Raw genomic sequence first — 15,705 nt, forward strand, 5'->3', positions numbered from 1 at the left:
TGTATTTTTTTCCTATTTTCATACTTTACATATGTTAGAAATAAAGATATATTAAATTTAAAAAAAAATAAATAAACTCCATGTCCTGATTACATGTATGATGAGTTTGACGTAAGTATAATTTAGCGGCTATGCGGCACACCTGTGGAGCCATGACCAAAACGAGCGGTTGCCATGGATAAAGGAAATTATAGTACGCCAATGATGTGGAAAAGTCATTTTTCTCCAGCTCCCACTCAGGCCTCACAAGAGCGTGTTTATGATGTAACCAAAATGTCACCATTTCCTGTCATCAATTAAGATAATGTCACTTGACTATTTTTCTTATGATTTTTTTCCCCCCATTTCAAGTATAAACGGCCACCGACGGCTGGGAAATATGAAAGCACATTTCACACAGGAGGGATTATTCCAATCCATATACTAACAGACAGTAAGGGCACATCTTTATGCTGCATGGACCCAAATTCTAAAAGCGGGATTTTTTTTTTTTCCTCTCTATAATCCTCTCAGTTGGTTACATAAAACATCTTGATTGAGAGAAATAATCCACTACTGGGTGTCAGAACCGGGTCAAAGAAATAAACCTCTGGTATGGGTTATGAATTAACATGACATATCATATGCGAGACACCCAAGCAGTCATATTTGGGTTTTTTTTCCCCCAGCAAACAGTAAAAGCAACAAAGACTTTTCGGGACCATTTCAGTTTGTCCGACCGTTGCCACGTTTCTCTATGACGCTCCATCACTGTGACTCACCGCCAACACCTTAACAAATGACCTTGACGGCTTCGCATGACAAAGCCTCGGTGATTTACACAGTCACTTACAATTTTCCTGCGCTTTCTTCCATCTGTCATTTGTGTAGCTCTCTACACATTTATCTTTGCAAGATTCACTCTATGGAACTTGCGTGATTATATATTGACGCAATAGAACATGGAGGGCAGCTAGTAAGTTCAATTAAAATGCAGTCTTTTTTTTAATACAGCTCAGAAATTCGTTGGGTTTTTTTGTGCTCTGAGTCAGAAGCGAGAGAGTTTGAGCAAATCAAATCAAGGTTCTGTTTGGACTGAATGAAGTGGTCGCTGCAGTATTGACTGACAACTCCGGCCAAGCTTCTCAAGGAGCAAACAGGAAGTGACACTTGAGGAGTCCATTCAGGCTCTGGTAGATATTTTTTTGGAGGAGTAAATGTTGAGAAAGGAGTGAAATATCAAAGACCTCACATGTTGTGTTCTGCTGCAGGCAAGGAGAGGTGTTCCACATTTAAATTCATGGAATGTAGGTGGCAGTGCATTATGGAATTGCGGAGTCAAGAAGTTGTGTCTGATTATCCAACATCCACAACACTCACTCACAGCTACATAATTCATCTAGTCACTCATCTATTATTTATTAACTTGCAGAATTTAGAACCTGACTGGTTGAGGCATGGATATAATTAGAGCAAAATAACTGAATGTTCCGCGGGCTAAAAAAAAAAAAAAAGCTAGTGTGTTTTCTTTAGGATAATCATTTTTTTGTGAGGATATCATTTTTATCAGTGGATGAATTTTTTTTTAAAAATATTCTGACAACTCAAATGACTTTTAAATCAGGTATTAGTACAAAATAATCTGGAAAAGTATGTCCAATAAATTTTCTGAAAATGTAGCGCCGTTATGCATCAATATTTTGCTAAACTCTTTTTTAGCATTTGTTATAAAAATACACGACGACAGAAACTTAAATGAAACTCTAAAGAGCTAGCAGCAAGATTGATGAGTTTGCTTGCTGCTAGGGGATGTCCTGAAGAGCACTCCTGGGTGCTTTTCATAATCTTCTGCTGTCCTTCATCAATTATGAAAACAAGTTTATATTGAGTAGAAAAAGCACACAGAAGAGCCCAGAGTGAAAGAAGTCAATAAGGATTGAGCAGCAAAAAACAACAATCTGAAAGAACTCATTGAGCGTATCGCCTGTAAAAATAATATCATCAATAATAATAAATGTTGAGCATTCACACTTGGAATTGTCCATGTTAAATGTTAGTCCACTTTAAATAATACAACCACGCAATTGTTTATAATTTAGAGGGCTGGCACCTACAGATTAGCTAATAGTAGTGGTAGAACGTCTTCATGACTCATTAGCTGCATTGTGCTCCAGGCAGCATGTGGGCAGAGGTGTCTAGGACTACAGCGTGATTATGTTCTGTACCGGCCTTGAGGAATGACAAAGATTAAAAATAGCATTGTTCGTCCAAAAACCATCCGTCCACTCAAAGGATCAAAACATGGCAGAAAAGATCAATGTATTCCCTCTTTATTAGTGCCAAAGAGGCTAGGGGCAAGGAATCAAACAATCAGTAGGCCCATCCGAATGATTTAGTTGATAGACATGGCGAAATCGCCGCTGACAACTGTCCCATCGCCCGCAGTGAAATCGGGCTAGCTCGCCAGCTCAATGAACACAATTGAGTGAGAAGGAATCATCACTGCTTAAAACAATCCCCCGTGGATTGCAATCCCACTGCCATATGGTGCACCTCTGTGTGTGTGTGTGTGAGTTCAACCAAAACAAAAACCCAATCTCATTACCGGAGGCTGTGGGCGGGCTGCAAACACACAAAAAAACAAATGGAATACAAATGTTATGAATATTAGTTGTGAAAATTTGGATGACTGGATGATACAAGAGTTTCTCTTATTTGCTTTTTACATAACACACAGTGCAGGTTGTATGAAAGATGCTCCAGGGAGAGGCGTGCACATGCATAGTGATAATAATATGCACAGCTGCTGAACTCTAAGCCCATGCCGCCACTTGGCCTGGAAACCCATTTGCCGCCAAACACCAACACAGCATTTACATGCTACGGTGCTCTCTTGTGATATCTCTGTGAGAAATCTGGAAATTGTCCCCTGGTACATTTACAGACATTATGGAACACGGCAGCCATGCGTGCAGATGAGGGAGTAGCTTGTATGCAAATCTTTCGAAAGGAAAAATGAGTTTGAGGATGTCCCATTTTTTCCATATGTATGTCATTTTTAGGGAATTTGAGCAACAACGGAAGCATCATTTTTATTTTTCAGATATTAGCATTTTCTTTATGCTGCCTTGGTATTATTTTTGTAATGTCGTAGTTTCAAAATGTATCTAAATATATGATTAAACACGGTATGTTATATATATTTATATATGTATTTAATGATACAAAATATTTATCAGTGATTGTTGTTTAAAAAAAATAAAAATTCTTCAATTTCACTGTGTTGAAGTCTCCCAAGATTTGTGGACAGCTCATGTGATGGTTTACGTTTTTTCTTTGACTGACCAGGCACATTTTCCTTATTGTTTTGGTGAAACTCCACCACAAAAAAAAAAAAAAATCAAACCTCTTTAGTGGGAGTGAAGCTAGATTAGTGGTGGTCCCTTGGCTAACTTTGCTTTGTTTGACGTGTCTGTCCATTTATTTGCTCCTCACGGACATTCATCTCTTCTGACGGCTGGGCTGACACACAAATGGAAAAGGAGAAACGACTTCTATGCATGACTTGCCACCAATGTTCTGCAAGCCCGGAAACTCACGGAACAAAAAAGGAGCCAGGGCAAGTTTTCATTTGATTGTAGATTGGAACAAAGTATCGACTGACAGATCCGATACCACGCAAACACACACTGGCGTAGAAATAACGATCCTCACAAAGCAACTCAGCCCGACATTTCCTCCACGATCCTCCCAGTGAGCCACAGCAACACCCGAGTAAAACCTTTGACTCGAGTATCGTGAGATAAAAAAAGACATGGAAAAAAAGTACGAGTGAAATCCCGTGAGAATAAACACAACTCGTCGCTTTTTACAACCGCCCGGGTGCAACCAAGGTAAAACGATTGTGTATTTGGTTCTATATAATTATGAACACCAAAATGATCTATCTAAGAGGGCTGCTCGTCAAATCAGATGATGTTGTCTGGGATGCTTGTCAACACCCACGGCAATCATTTTACATCTATACACGGTTAGCATGATCACATTTATTTTATATTAACGTTTATCCAAGGCCACATATCTAATTATAGACACGAGGTACACAAACACATCTATCTGTGAACAAGGAGAGGCCATACTTGAGAACTTAATAGGAAGGAACGGCCCACAGAGCATACAGAGGAGGCAACGGTTTACAGATGAAAGAGAGCTACGAGAAGGAGGGGCGAGAATCATTAGCTCCAAACACCCCGCAGTGAGCCAGATACAGGCTGAGCGTGATCGAGGTAACCCGTGGCGCAGATGAGGTCGGGATGACAGGATGAAATAACAGGAGGACAAAAGAGTGTGCAGGGGAGGGAAGTAAGGTTGTAAAAATATACCCTCATGAGTGATGCCTCCTTTTACAGACAGATGAGAAGCTTTCATTAAAATTCAGGACTGTTTGGGAAGTAAGTTTTGGTGTTCTTTTTTTTTTTTCCAATAGACTAAAATGATCAAAAGTGAACTGCATCCCGACAAGCAGGCCACGCTATAATTTATTGGACATGGCCCAAGAGAGGCTAAGACCCTCATTAGCCGAATAGCTACCACAGAGACGTTACTCTAGGAGCCCTTAATATTCAGGCTTGCAGGCGGAACATGAACCAAAGCCCATTTCTGCTCCAGACAACACAACACAATGGAGGACTCAGCAGACTGACAGGCGGCGTCCCTCTTCTACGCTCTAAAAGAGACACGAGGGAATAGGAGAGGGCCGCTTATTCCAGCCACAGGAGAGAAACCAGTATGGCTTCGAGAGGACTCATTACACAAGCTTGACTTTTTTATTGCTTGTACAGTGGTGCCTTGAGATATAAGTTAATTTTATTGTTTTGGTCAAAACAGACTTTTTATAAGTCTGTATATACTGAAATTAAAATGCCGTAAATCCAATGCAGCCTTCCAAAATAACCCACAAAAAGTATTGTAATGTCTATAATATTATACCCGTGGAAAACAATTAGATTGTATTTAATCTATAATTTTGAAGAAGTCAACAATATAAAGGAACAGTATAAAAAACAGACCCAGCTCTTCTCACAGCTTCTCAGTACGGCAGTAATATGAATCGCTCTTTGCAGAGGATAAAGACTATCCTTACGAGTATTGAAATTTAATACATCTACATTTTTTTGCTGCACCGCATGTTCCTAGATAAACCTTGTTAAAGGAGTAACTGCTAATTTAATAGATTTAATAATGCACATTTGATTCAATAGTCCTAATTTATTGCCTTGAAATATCAAAGCTGTTTGAGAGCTAGCATAAAACAAAAAACAATGGTGGGGATTACAGGCTAACATCCTGCAAAAAGCTGTTTATCAAAAAAAGACATGCAACTGAGAAACGTCTGATCCCACATACTGTAACAAACTGTCAAAAACCAAAAAAGGTTGGCGTGGGCTGCGTGTCAGATCTTCCCAGCCAAGCTCGGCTAGACGCAACAGTGATGTAATCCTTAATTGCGACTCACCGTGTGCCATTGGTTCATGGCGCTAAATGCAAATTACTTTCTCCTGAGGTTGCCCCTCATCAAACATTCACCACTGTCACACATTTTACTCATTCATGCCACGAAGCATAGCAACAGCGTAGCAGCTAAATCAACACGTCTACCCAGGCTAGCATGCTAGCTCACGTGGCTGCATTGCAAACAGAAAGATCATTTGAATTTAAAAACTACAAACCCTTTTTTTGTGTTTCATACAGGTTTGTAATCCTCTTGTATCTCTGAGAGCTAACAGGCAGAAGCGTCAGGATTCTCGAAGGGCAATCCTGACCAGTGAGCAATCTTACGTTGAGTTTGGGTAACTGTGGCGTCACCGTAGCAACAGTTGAGATGCTGGCACTGTACTTCAAAGTAAAGCACTTCTCAAAACCCAACAGCTCACCACTTCACTAAAGAGACTCCAAGATGGCAGAAGGAACATTTGGCCTATGATCTGTTTATTTTCCGTCACCGCGGTAGTGACAGTGTAGACAGCTGTGCTCAAACGTTTACTTTTCATATTAGTAATATTCAATTTGTGTTGGAATAACACGGAGCGCTAGCAGACGCTTGTGGTTAACTCAAACTTGTTAGAAAAACATGAGAGATTACAGGGTTCATTGCGTGTAAACGATAATTAACTCTTGATTAGACTGGGCCAGAACAAAGCAGACAGTTCATTAAATCGTCACAAACAAAATACAGTCTTTCTAAAGCAGAAAAACTGGTGAGAAGGTTTCTAATGGGAGAGAGCGAGATTCAGAGAGACAGTTAAGTCTTGCTAAAAAAAAAAAAAAAGGCCTCTCCTAAGTCCTCACGGATAAGCAGAGATTTTCTCCCGTGTCTGTGGTGACCGTCTTTTCCACTCTTTGTGAGTCTTTTCACACCAATGTGCAGGCACAGATCGTTTAAGACCTCATTTTTGGAAAGCGACTGTGAGACGTTGCTTTTAAAGAACAATTGGGATTAGCTCCAGAGAAGCAGGCAGGTATTTTAATATCAGATGAAAATCCAAAGCTCTGAATTTAAAATAGTTGCATTTCAATGTCATTTTTTTTGGGGAAGGTTTCTGACCTGACAAAAATTCTCAGCCTGCTGTAACGCTGCATTAAAATCACAGTAGAAGAAGCCTAAAGGCAAAAGAAGGTTTCGGGCTCAACTGTCAACTTGAATTGGAATGACAGCTTCGACTAAAGGCCTTGTGGAATGATGGGATGTCATTTTTACTTCCTCCAAAACACACATGGGAGAAATCTGCCACTCATTGACCATCAATTAAATTTGTGGATGATGTTCTTCTTCAGGCCAGCAACGAGGCAATTTTGACACTTTCAATTTTGCGCCTGCTTTGGCAAGAAGACAGAGCTCGAGCGCTTTCTCCTCTTTCGCTCCCCTCCTTTTTTTTTTTTTTTTTTTTCTTCATGCATGCTGACGTCAGCCGAGCTGACCACGCGACTCTGCCGCAAACAGAACACCTGCTGGCCTCAGCGTCCGTCTCTGGCTCGCCGTTCAGCAGGCGCAGGTTTGCTTACAACGCTAACAGTCTTCACGTGGGATGAAAAAAAACAGAGTAAGCCTGTTGATGATAACAGATATCAAAGTAGGAATAATCTGGAAGGTCTTATGAATGTTTCATCGTGCTACAAGGCAGGTTAATGTTGCCTTGACAAGGCTTTAAAGTGTTGAGGCAGCAAAGTCTCTGAGGATATCTTTTAATCCTTAACTGCAGCATCCACCAAAAGGAAGAAATTGTTTTGGATTTGATGTGACAGGTTCCTTTTTTTTTTTTTTAAAGTGAAGCATCATCAAAGCTTGGACAGTCGCTACAAAAAGATGCCAACAGTTTATTTTTCTTTGTAAAGGTGTAAAATTTGTGTTGACTGTTTAATACATTGAGGAGGATTAAAGTGATAAATTAAAAAAAAGAAAATAGTACATACCTTCTTCACACCAGTTTACTGAAAATTGTAAATTTTCATTGGCCGAACTCACAAAGCTACAAGCACGTTTCCAAGCTAATGCTACAATGATGCACCTCATAATGGCTTTCACGAGGTCAAAAGGGCAATTGCCTTTATTGCCCTTCTACACTATCATAAATTGATCGCTTCAGACAATCTGTCATAAAGCTTCAAGCTTTTTAAGTCAAGTGTCAAAGGTGCAAAAACAGGATGATAGTATCATTAAAAAGCGACAAAGATGATCCTTTTTCACCCCCTAAATCACATCTCGGAGCACTGACAGAAAATCTGGCCTGGAGCTGATTTGTTTTGACAATAGTGGGTCACGAGGGGCAAATGCATCACCGTGAATTAGCGTGAGGTTGTGTAAAATGATGAAAATGGAAACGCACTTGGGGTCAGAATGCGAGCCGAATGCATCGCGCAACGGACAGGTGACTCACCTGAATGGTGCACGTATATTCCGAGTCGTCCAGCAGCCGGACGGTGCAGCTGTATTCCCGCTCGAGATTCCTGACACTGCCACTCACGAATCGGCTCAACATTTTCGCAGAAACAATAGTCAGCACAAACTGCGGCGGCGTGCACGTCAACGTCACAACGACCACAATCCCGGGTCCCGTAAACAGCCCGCAGCCGCGCGTCGAGTCGCGGAGCTATGCACCATTGCGGTCCGGTCGTGGTGGCCGTTTTGTTATTACTACGTCGTGCAATGACAAGGAAGGAACAATCCCAGGACTCCCAGTGACGCGCCGCTCCGCTCTGCTGTGTGTGTGTGCGCTTGATGTCGGATTCTCCCCCACCACCTCTCCATTCACATTCACTTGAGCGGGCGGGTGGGCGCCAATGAAATCTGACGTCAAAGTGAACCAACCGGAGGGCCAAAGTTTTTGTTTTTTTCCCCCCACTTTAATGATCACATTTAACTATCGCTCGCTTCCTATATTAGAGAACGTTTTAACACTAATTTTTCTTACTATCCTGGCTGTAAAAGAGCCCAAATTCAATATTTATGCGGATTAATTTTGTTAGGCAGATTGAATTCAAGTTGGAAATGTGATTTACTTTCTAATATTTTTCAGTCACGCGTAAGAACTGAGTTTTTATTTCCAATGTATTTTACTGCCCCCTGCAGGGGTGATGTCATAACTGCAGTTTTAAAAAAAAAATTTTTTTCCTTTTTTACAAACATTAACAGCCACAAAAGAATCATTGGATGTATCCATAACATTATTCCATGAGGAATAAAGAAAACTTTTTTTAAAAGATTTTAATTCAAAAGAAGTCCCGACTGCCGTGACCCGGATTCGAACCGGGGTTGCTGCGGCCACAACGCAGAGTACTAACCACTATACGATCACGGCGAGCTAACCGGGACTGGATAACGGCCCAGCGTTTTTCCTTTATATACGTAAAGCATGATGTATTTTGTCGCTGCAAATGATCAATAATATATTTGCCTTTCCTCTATAAAGCGTAAATGCACTACCACAAGTGTTCGCACAGGTCTAAAGTTCTACTACATTGATGCAAACCGTCTTTGTAATGCTCCAAAGATAATCTAAATACGCATTTGCAATAAAATACAGACAATCAGTTGGATAAATAAATGTTTTTATTAGACATATCAGTGGCTAGCCAGCTTACCACTTGTAAAAACAAACAATTGTAACTTAGAGTAGGCTAAATATTGATGTTCAGTGTTGGATGATTGGTAAATTACATACGACATAAAAACTGCATTCATTCATCACCATTCACATAGTCATCAAATAGAAACAAGTCTAAACTATTACATCATGGAGCTCAGTTTCATCATTCTCCTCAGGTTCATTGCATCTGAGAGCACCACACTCGGCCTTCCTGGTAAAAGGCTGACATGGCCCAGGCTGATTGGGATTCAGTTCTTGCTTGCGGTGTAAAATGTTGCCCATGCTCTGGGCAGAAGCAATGTCTTGTTTCCCGTGTGACGTACGACTCGTCTCATACAATTTACACGACGCCATCAAAGGTTTTCCGATGTCCACCCGTTGGCTCTCTGTGAGACGCTGCCGACTCTCCGTGTGAGTATAGTGTAGATCCATCTTAATGACCAGCGATTCCTAAACAAGGGCAAAAAAATATATATATATTATAAAACTCTTTTTTCTCTAATCTGACAATGATAATCAGCACACACACACCTTAAGCTTTTGAAGTCCACACACTCTCAGAGTACAATCTGGATTAACAGCGTTGTCAAAGAGCATGGAGTCCGCCTCGTCAAACCTTCCAGGCCCAGAATAAAGTTCTTCCATTGCCTGAAATAAAACATAGGGTGAAGTAGTTTGCTAAAAGCAATTCAATAATATTATAATCGGCCGCTAGGTGTCAGTATATCCCTTCAAGTTGTCTCAAATTGAGAGGTAAAGTGAAACTTCTTCCAACGCCTTCCTGCTTTGTGTTTATGTGATTTTGGTGAGGCGGAAAGTCAATGTCTATATATGGGTATGACTTCCTCATACTTGCGAAACGTGGGTGACTGACTGGTCATTTCTCTTTTTTCTAATGGAAACTTGACATCAATAGTGAGCAACGTGGAATTGATAACGCTGATAAAACTTGGCAACACACCATGACTAATAGATTAAAAATGAAACTTTTTTTCAGTTCTTTTTTTAACTTGGTGTATTGCCTGTGATTGTCTGGAAGTGACTTTATTACTCATTGAGGTTTTAGAGATGGTTTGGCAGATTGATTTAAATCACAATATTAGAAAGGGAAAACAATATTTACAGGTATGCTACTCAGCGTGATGGTGCAGTTGTCCGTTTTGGGGCCGGTGGTTTTAATAACTCCAAAAGCCACGATGACATTTGAAAACAAGGCTGAGAAGCTAACTTCCACTTTTACTCCACAATGGAACACCAGCTGCCTCTTCCTTGGTAGTTCTAAAAAGCATAAGAACATAAAATGCTTCTAATTAATCAATATTTCAGAAATTTGTCAGCAGAAACACGGAAGCCTCTGAGAATAAAATTATATTTGAGGAACTTACGCCAGCTTTCATTCACATAGTAGCCATGACCACCAAACAAAAGGGAACTAATTTACAATGTTGCTTAATTATAAGGAAGTACTCTCTGGATGTTTTTAAATAGAATGTCACATGCTGTATGTGTAGGAGGTGTAAGCAACAGCAACATTCGCTCTGACTGAAGGCGAAATTGAATCTAGGATGAAAACAACTGTTTAAAAAAAAATATGTGACTCACCATTTGCTTGTCGCCAGCAAAAATCTCTCAGGTGGAGCTCCCTTGTGTGGCCCGCCGTCTGAACCGGATCGGCAAGTGACCGAGGTTCATTTAGGGTGTGTTTGATTTCCACAGCCTGCTTGCCTGTGATCAAAGGGTCTCTGCCTAGATCTAATATAAAAGAAAAAGGGGGGAAACATGAGTCTTTTTTTATCACTGGGTTACAGTCAATTAAATCAGAACAGTACAAGTTGTGATTTAAACCAACACCTAAATATTAAACCACAAGCAATCCTGTAATCTACTCAAGCATGTCATTTGTTTACTTCATTTTGTGAAATATTCATGGGATGCACATGGTTAACTTTGAGGAACTTTGGGGAATTTGCTGAGGTGACTGAGTAAACACACAACCTCTTAAAGACTGGGTGAGGAATGAGGAAGGAAAAAAAAATAGGAGAGAGAATCACTTTCATATTTATGCTTCGCCTCTGGCAAAAAAAAAATCAACCTAAGTAATTCTATACAATTATTAAAAATCATTTCCTTATTCCCTGACTAGTCACAGCTAATTTTCAAGTGAACCCGTGAGAGCGGGAGCAAAGGGGAACCGCGAGAGGATCCGAAAGGCCGAGCAGCTGTCTTGCGCTGAGCGGTTCTCAGGTTTCTTGCTGTTCTCATGCCAACAGTGTGAATTTCCAGAGAATGAGGTCGCGTGTTAAAAGTATCTTCAAAAATGAAGTTACAAGCGGCTGATGAGGCAGACAGAAAAGTGCCGTGAGATATAAGAAGAGCGTGAAAATGATGATGAAATCCGTCTGTGGTTCAGCCAACGCCTCAAGTACTCGCAATGAGCTCTATTTACAAACAACCTCGTAGTTGTGCAAGTTTTTTTTTTTTTTGCTTTCTTTGACATACCCTCCGACGCCCTCTCTAAGACGTGTGTCACTTTTTCTGCCTGGAGGATGTGCTTGTTCAAGTATTTGGTGAAGATTCCTGTACTTCTTCCTCCATCCTGGACTTCAAACGCTTCAGCATCTTCACACCTGGAAAACGAGATGGGCTTGTTCTAAAAACCTGATTTTCAAAGAAAATATTTCAACTTGGAAATGTACATACGTGCCATAGCCATACACGGTATTTCCCTTCGGCTGCTGTGGCATAATTTCCGACGGTATACGTTGCTGGTTGTACCTACAGGAAATGTACGTTTAGAAAAGCCTGAAATATCGACAGTACCGTATTTTCCGCACTATAAGGCGCACCTAAAAACCTCCAATTTTCTCAGTGCGCCTCATAATCCGGTGCGCCATATAGTGCGGAAAATACGGTATTCCCGAAATGCTTACCATTTGCGGCAGGTATCCAACAGGATAACATTCAGTGCAGTGTGTCGTTCCTGCATTTGCAGCATGATGCGTTGCACGCATACACAGTTTCCAGTTTGATATGGTCGTGGAGCATCCACAGGGACCAAGTAATTTCTCCCAGCACTCTCGTAGCCATGGCCAGCATAGTAGAAAAGGCCTGTAAAGGATTCACAATCGTATAGATTGCTCAATAAGCAGCGTCAAGTGAAAACACGTGCTGACGAAACCGGAGCGAGACGGAAGTAAACCAAAAAAAAGTGTGCTATATGTCATCAAGACATTAAATGTCATGTGAAACTGATATAAGAATACAGCCAGAACATCTTCCTAGGAGCAATAATTATTTCCATGTCAACACATGTTAGGTTTTAGATTACAGTACAGCTCGCAAAAATATTTTGAACTTCTTATATGACTTGCCAAGGAGTACATTAAGTACACAATATTATTTTGAATCATACAGCACATATGAAAACGAAATTAAGCTCTTCTCATGTTACCATTAAAAGAAATGACTTGATTGGATTTTGAAAAATAATGCATTGTACTCTCCATTTACAACCCAGGCTAAACTTAGCTCCACCCTATCCTGAAAGTAATCTATTTTTGTCCTTGACCAAATGTAGAGCATCACGGATAGAGGGTTTATTTTTTTACCGTAAACTCCTTTGTGAAGGAGGTCGAAAAACTTCTCCACAGCAGCCAGCATCTCCACCTTGGTGAGATCCAACAAGGACACCACTCGGAATCCCAGCTGCCGTAGGAGGTTAGCCAGCTCGTGGACATCCATCATCGGGGCCATTAAACCGGGGTGATTGGAGTAATTCAAGTTGCCGATAAGAAGGGCAACTTTGTCAACGGCTGAAACGGATCATCAGAATACATTTAGGTTGAATCAATCTAAAAAATAAATCAATTGAAAATGAAATTGTCTAAAAAAAAAATGTACCTTTTGTGGGTGATTGAGGAAGTCGGTCATTTTGAACTAGATGGAAACAACAGAAAACGTGTCATGATTTCTTTTTTCCAACAACATTGAATGATTGGGTCAAGAGGGATTGCATAAGATGTTGCAATCTATTTGTCATGCATACTGCAACAAACAGCAAAAGGGAGAAAGAATACGAGTTGTTTCACTTTAACGTCGCCGCTCTTCTGCTCAGACACAATACCGTTTGGATTCAGACAACTTCCCTTTTACTCCGCAAAAATGGGGAAAGTACCTTCTGCATAATGGAAACTAAAATGCTGACTTTTAAGTCAGAGGGAAGACACAAGTATTTTTTTAAGATAACTTTTTAAGGGAAACGACGGAAGTTTCAGAGAAAAATACAGCAAGGTTTGTTTTTCTGAAGAGGGGAGGGGCCGAGACGTTTCGTCAGTGACTTACCGATATCAACTTGGGCTGGTTCGCTCCATATTTCTTCCAGCACGTTCGAAACTGAGCACAGATACGTTCCTTCATGTTTAGCCTCGGCATGATCAATCTACAAGGGGCACAATAGCTCATTTACAGGCCTGAACGTGATGTCATCAAACATCAGGTTACATATTAACTAACATTTCACGATAAACGTCACGGTTAGCGAGCTACAAGGTAAACAAATAATATTAGCACTTGGCAAACATCCTACCTGCAGCGTGTCAGTAGTGTTTTTCAGTAGCGCATGTCCGTTTCTGTACCACTGGTAACGTGGAGCCGGCTTGCCAAATGCCGAGCAGCGGAGTGTGATTTTCGCACCGGGTTGGACTGTCTGGGGTTTGGGGTTGATAACAATGTGGGGATTCCCCTGCCAGTGGTGTGGCAAACCAGACACTGTTGGGAAAAGGTTGAAATATTTTAACGATTTGAAAAAAGTTGGAGATCAGTATGAAATATGTGGCCATTCATACCTGATGCATCAATATCCAGCACTTTCACTTTCACCCACTCGCTGAACACCCAGTTATAAAAATTATCATTCACCCGGCACACATAGCAGTGAGTTTTAACGGGGTTGATGGTCAGATCTGCCTGTGTTCCACCGTGCACCTTTAATTAAAAAAAAACATCCATTAAGATAATAATAAGAATTAACTTATGCATCAGGGAGGCAGATGCAAAGCAAATCCCGATACAAGAGACAATCAAGATGTGATGAAATTTCAAAGCCACAAAATGATGCAATGTGGCATCACTTGGTATTTCACCTTTGGCACAAAACACAAGCAAACATGTATTCAACTTATTCACACAAGTTCTATATTTAATTTAATTCGCAAAACATTTTGACACACCTTGATCAAATTGGATATACAGTAATCCCTCGTTTGTCGCCGATAATTGATGCTAATTCGAACACATGAAAACGGACTTCTAAAGGAATGTAAATGAACATTTGGAGGAATACTACATTGTCCTAAAGGTTAGACACATGTTTCCTCAATTTATAAGTTTTATTTTGACTTTTAACTGTTTTTTAAATTTGGGGGGAAAAAAAATCCGCGATGTAGTGAAGCCGCGATAAACGAAACGCGAAGTAGCGAGGGATCACTGTAACCGGTTAAAGAAAAAAATGCTTTTAAGTACGGGATAGTGAAGAAAAACGCGGTACAATGAAGACATTGATTATTTTTTTGTTTTGTTTTTTTACCTCGTAGTTCTCCCCATCATCACCATTGGTGAACCACTGGTACTTGAGGATGCCCGCACCCTCAGCACGAACGCTCAGGGTCACCTTCGAGTTCGCAGGCACACAAACAGAGACAGGCTGGCGCTCTATGACAATGTCTGGAACAAGACAACAATCCAGCACTCGTTTATCATCACGACGAATGCGTGACTGCAACTCATAGTCGGTGTCCATTGTAAAGCAGCGGCGCACCTCCGATCATCATATATCGGGGATGGAAGCAATCATTCGGTGCATTTCCTTCTTTCCATCGGTTAAAGTTTTCCTTCGGGTTCGGCATTTACTGCAATGAAATAAGTCACATTGTTAAACGCCCACCGTGTTTCTGTATAATCGAAAAAATGTTGAAGAAAGAAAGAAAAAAGTTATCCGCGCTCTTCTGCGGCAACGACAAGCTGTGGAAAAGTTTTTTTTAATCCTTTTTTTTTTTCCCAGTAACAAAGATAATGGTGATTAGTTACATACTTGCCATGAGCACCGCACCAATAGCTGCCAGAGATTGTTCCTTTCTCATCAAATTCATGACTTAAATCTTTGCAAATAAACCCGCCCCTCTTTCCTGGAACAGGAACAGTACCGTAAAGCCTGTTAACAAAACGCAATAAATTGTAGCCAAAACCACTTGTTTACCTTTAGATGACGGTAAACGTTTGTTTTCATCTTAACCAACCAGCGTGCAATAAATCAAAATACATGTCAAGAGTAAAAAGAGCCAACGTTTAAAAATTCTACTCCAATAAAAAAGCATAGGGAGACATTTTTATATGACGGTAAATTCATTTCCAGAAGTTCTGCTAACACCCAGACAATGCAATAAAGCGATAAAAAAAAATTTATTATCGGATAAATCTACTGTTTGTTGACAGAGAGCTTTAAATAAATAAACATGCTACATTGTAAAATTGATGAAAGTGCAGCCTTCGTGTACCATAAAATAGTCTAATGTGTCATTCTCTCACC

The 15,705-nt window shown here is 40.5% G+C and overlaps 2 protein-coding genes and 1 non-coding gene across 7 annotated transcripts in view; all 3 read right to left on the reverse strand.

Annotated features, from left to right (window-relative positions):
• The window catches only part of LOC148397005 (FERM domain-containing protein 5-like), a 30,651-nt gene extending 22,350 nt beyond the window's left edge, over positions 1-8,301 (reverse strand). For 2 of the 4 annotated variants that reach the window (XM_088379163.1, XM_088379162.1), the window contains exon 1: positions 7,914-8,301. In XM_088379163.1, coding sequence (XP_088235289.1) covers positions 7,914-8,015 — 102 coding nt within the window. In that variant the 5' untranslated portion in view covers positions 8,016-8,301. Of the gene's footprint in view, positions 1-5,708; positions 5,833-7,449; positions 7,578-7,913 lie in introns of those variants that run through there. The other 2 variants (XM_088379165.1, XM_088379164.1) reach the window with 2 other exon arrangements.
• Positions 8,302-8,762: 461 nt separating this feature from the next.
• Positions 8,763-8,834, reverse strand: trnah-gug (transfer RNA histidin (anticodon GUG)). The gene has a single exon. It is a non-coding gene; the product is annotated as a tRNA-His (tRNA).
• A 233-nt stretch (positions 8,835-9,067) lies between these two features.
• malt3 (MALT paracaspase 3) lies at positions 9,068-15,335 on the reverse strand. 2 transcript variants are annotated; one of them, XM_088378714.1, is made up of 15 exons: positions 15,211-15,335; positions 14,938-15,028; positions 14,707-14,843; positions 13,967-14,105; positions 13,708-13,889; positions 13,464-13,560; positions 13,023-13,058; positions 12,731-12,934; positions 12,053-12,230; positions 11,823-11,897; positions 11,622-11,749; positions 10,725-10,874; positions 10,246-10,400; positions 9,654-9,770; positions 9,068-9,572 (listed from the first exon to the last, which is right to left on the reverse strand). In XM_088378714.1, the coding sequence occupies exons 2-15, from the start codon at positions 15,023-15,025 to the stop codon at positions 9,255-9,257; spliced, it is 2,004 nt and encodes a 667-aa protein (XP_088234840.1). In that variant the 5' UTR covers positions 15,026-15,028; positions 15,211-15,335; the 3' UTR covers positions 9,068-9,254. The 2 variants fall into 2 exon arrangements, with proteins under 2 accessions (XP_088234840.1, XP_088234839.1); XM_088378713.1 differs by lacking the exon at positions 15,211-15,335 and having other exon boundaries at positions 14,938-14,965.
• Between the last annotated feature and the right edge of the window lie 370 nt (positions 15,336-15,705).

This window comes from Syngnathus floridae, chromosome 6 (assembly GCF_059516105.1).
Source record: "Syngnathus floridae isolate MCC-2025c chromosome 6, RoL_Sflo_1.0, whole genome shotgun sequence".
NCBI lineage: Eukaryota > Metazoa > Chordata > Actinopteri > Syngnathiformes > Syngnathidae > Syngnathus > Syngnathus floridae.

Bases quoted from the DNA above. Each gene is read 5' to 3' on its own strand.
- malt3 (XM_088378714.1), bottom strand. From the start codon at position 15,025: ATGCCGAACCCGAAGGAAAACTTTAACCGATGGAAAGAAGGAAATGCA. The intron at 13,890-13,966 runs GTATGAATGGCC...TTTTCCCAACAG, and splicing joins GCTGGATATTGATGCATCAG to TGTCTGGTTTGCCACACCAC. The intron at 10,875-11,621 runs GTATGTCAAAGA...CTTTTATATTAG, and splicing joins CTTAGAGAGGGCGTCGGAGG to ATCTAGGCAGAGACCCTTTG.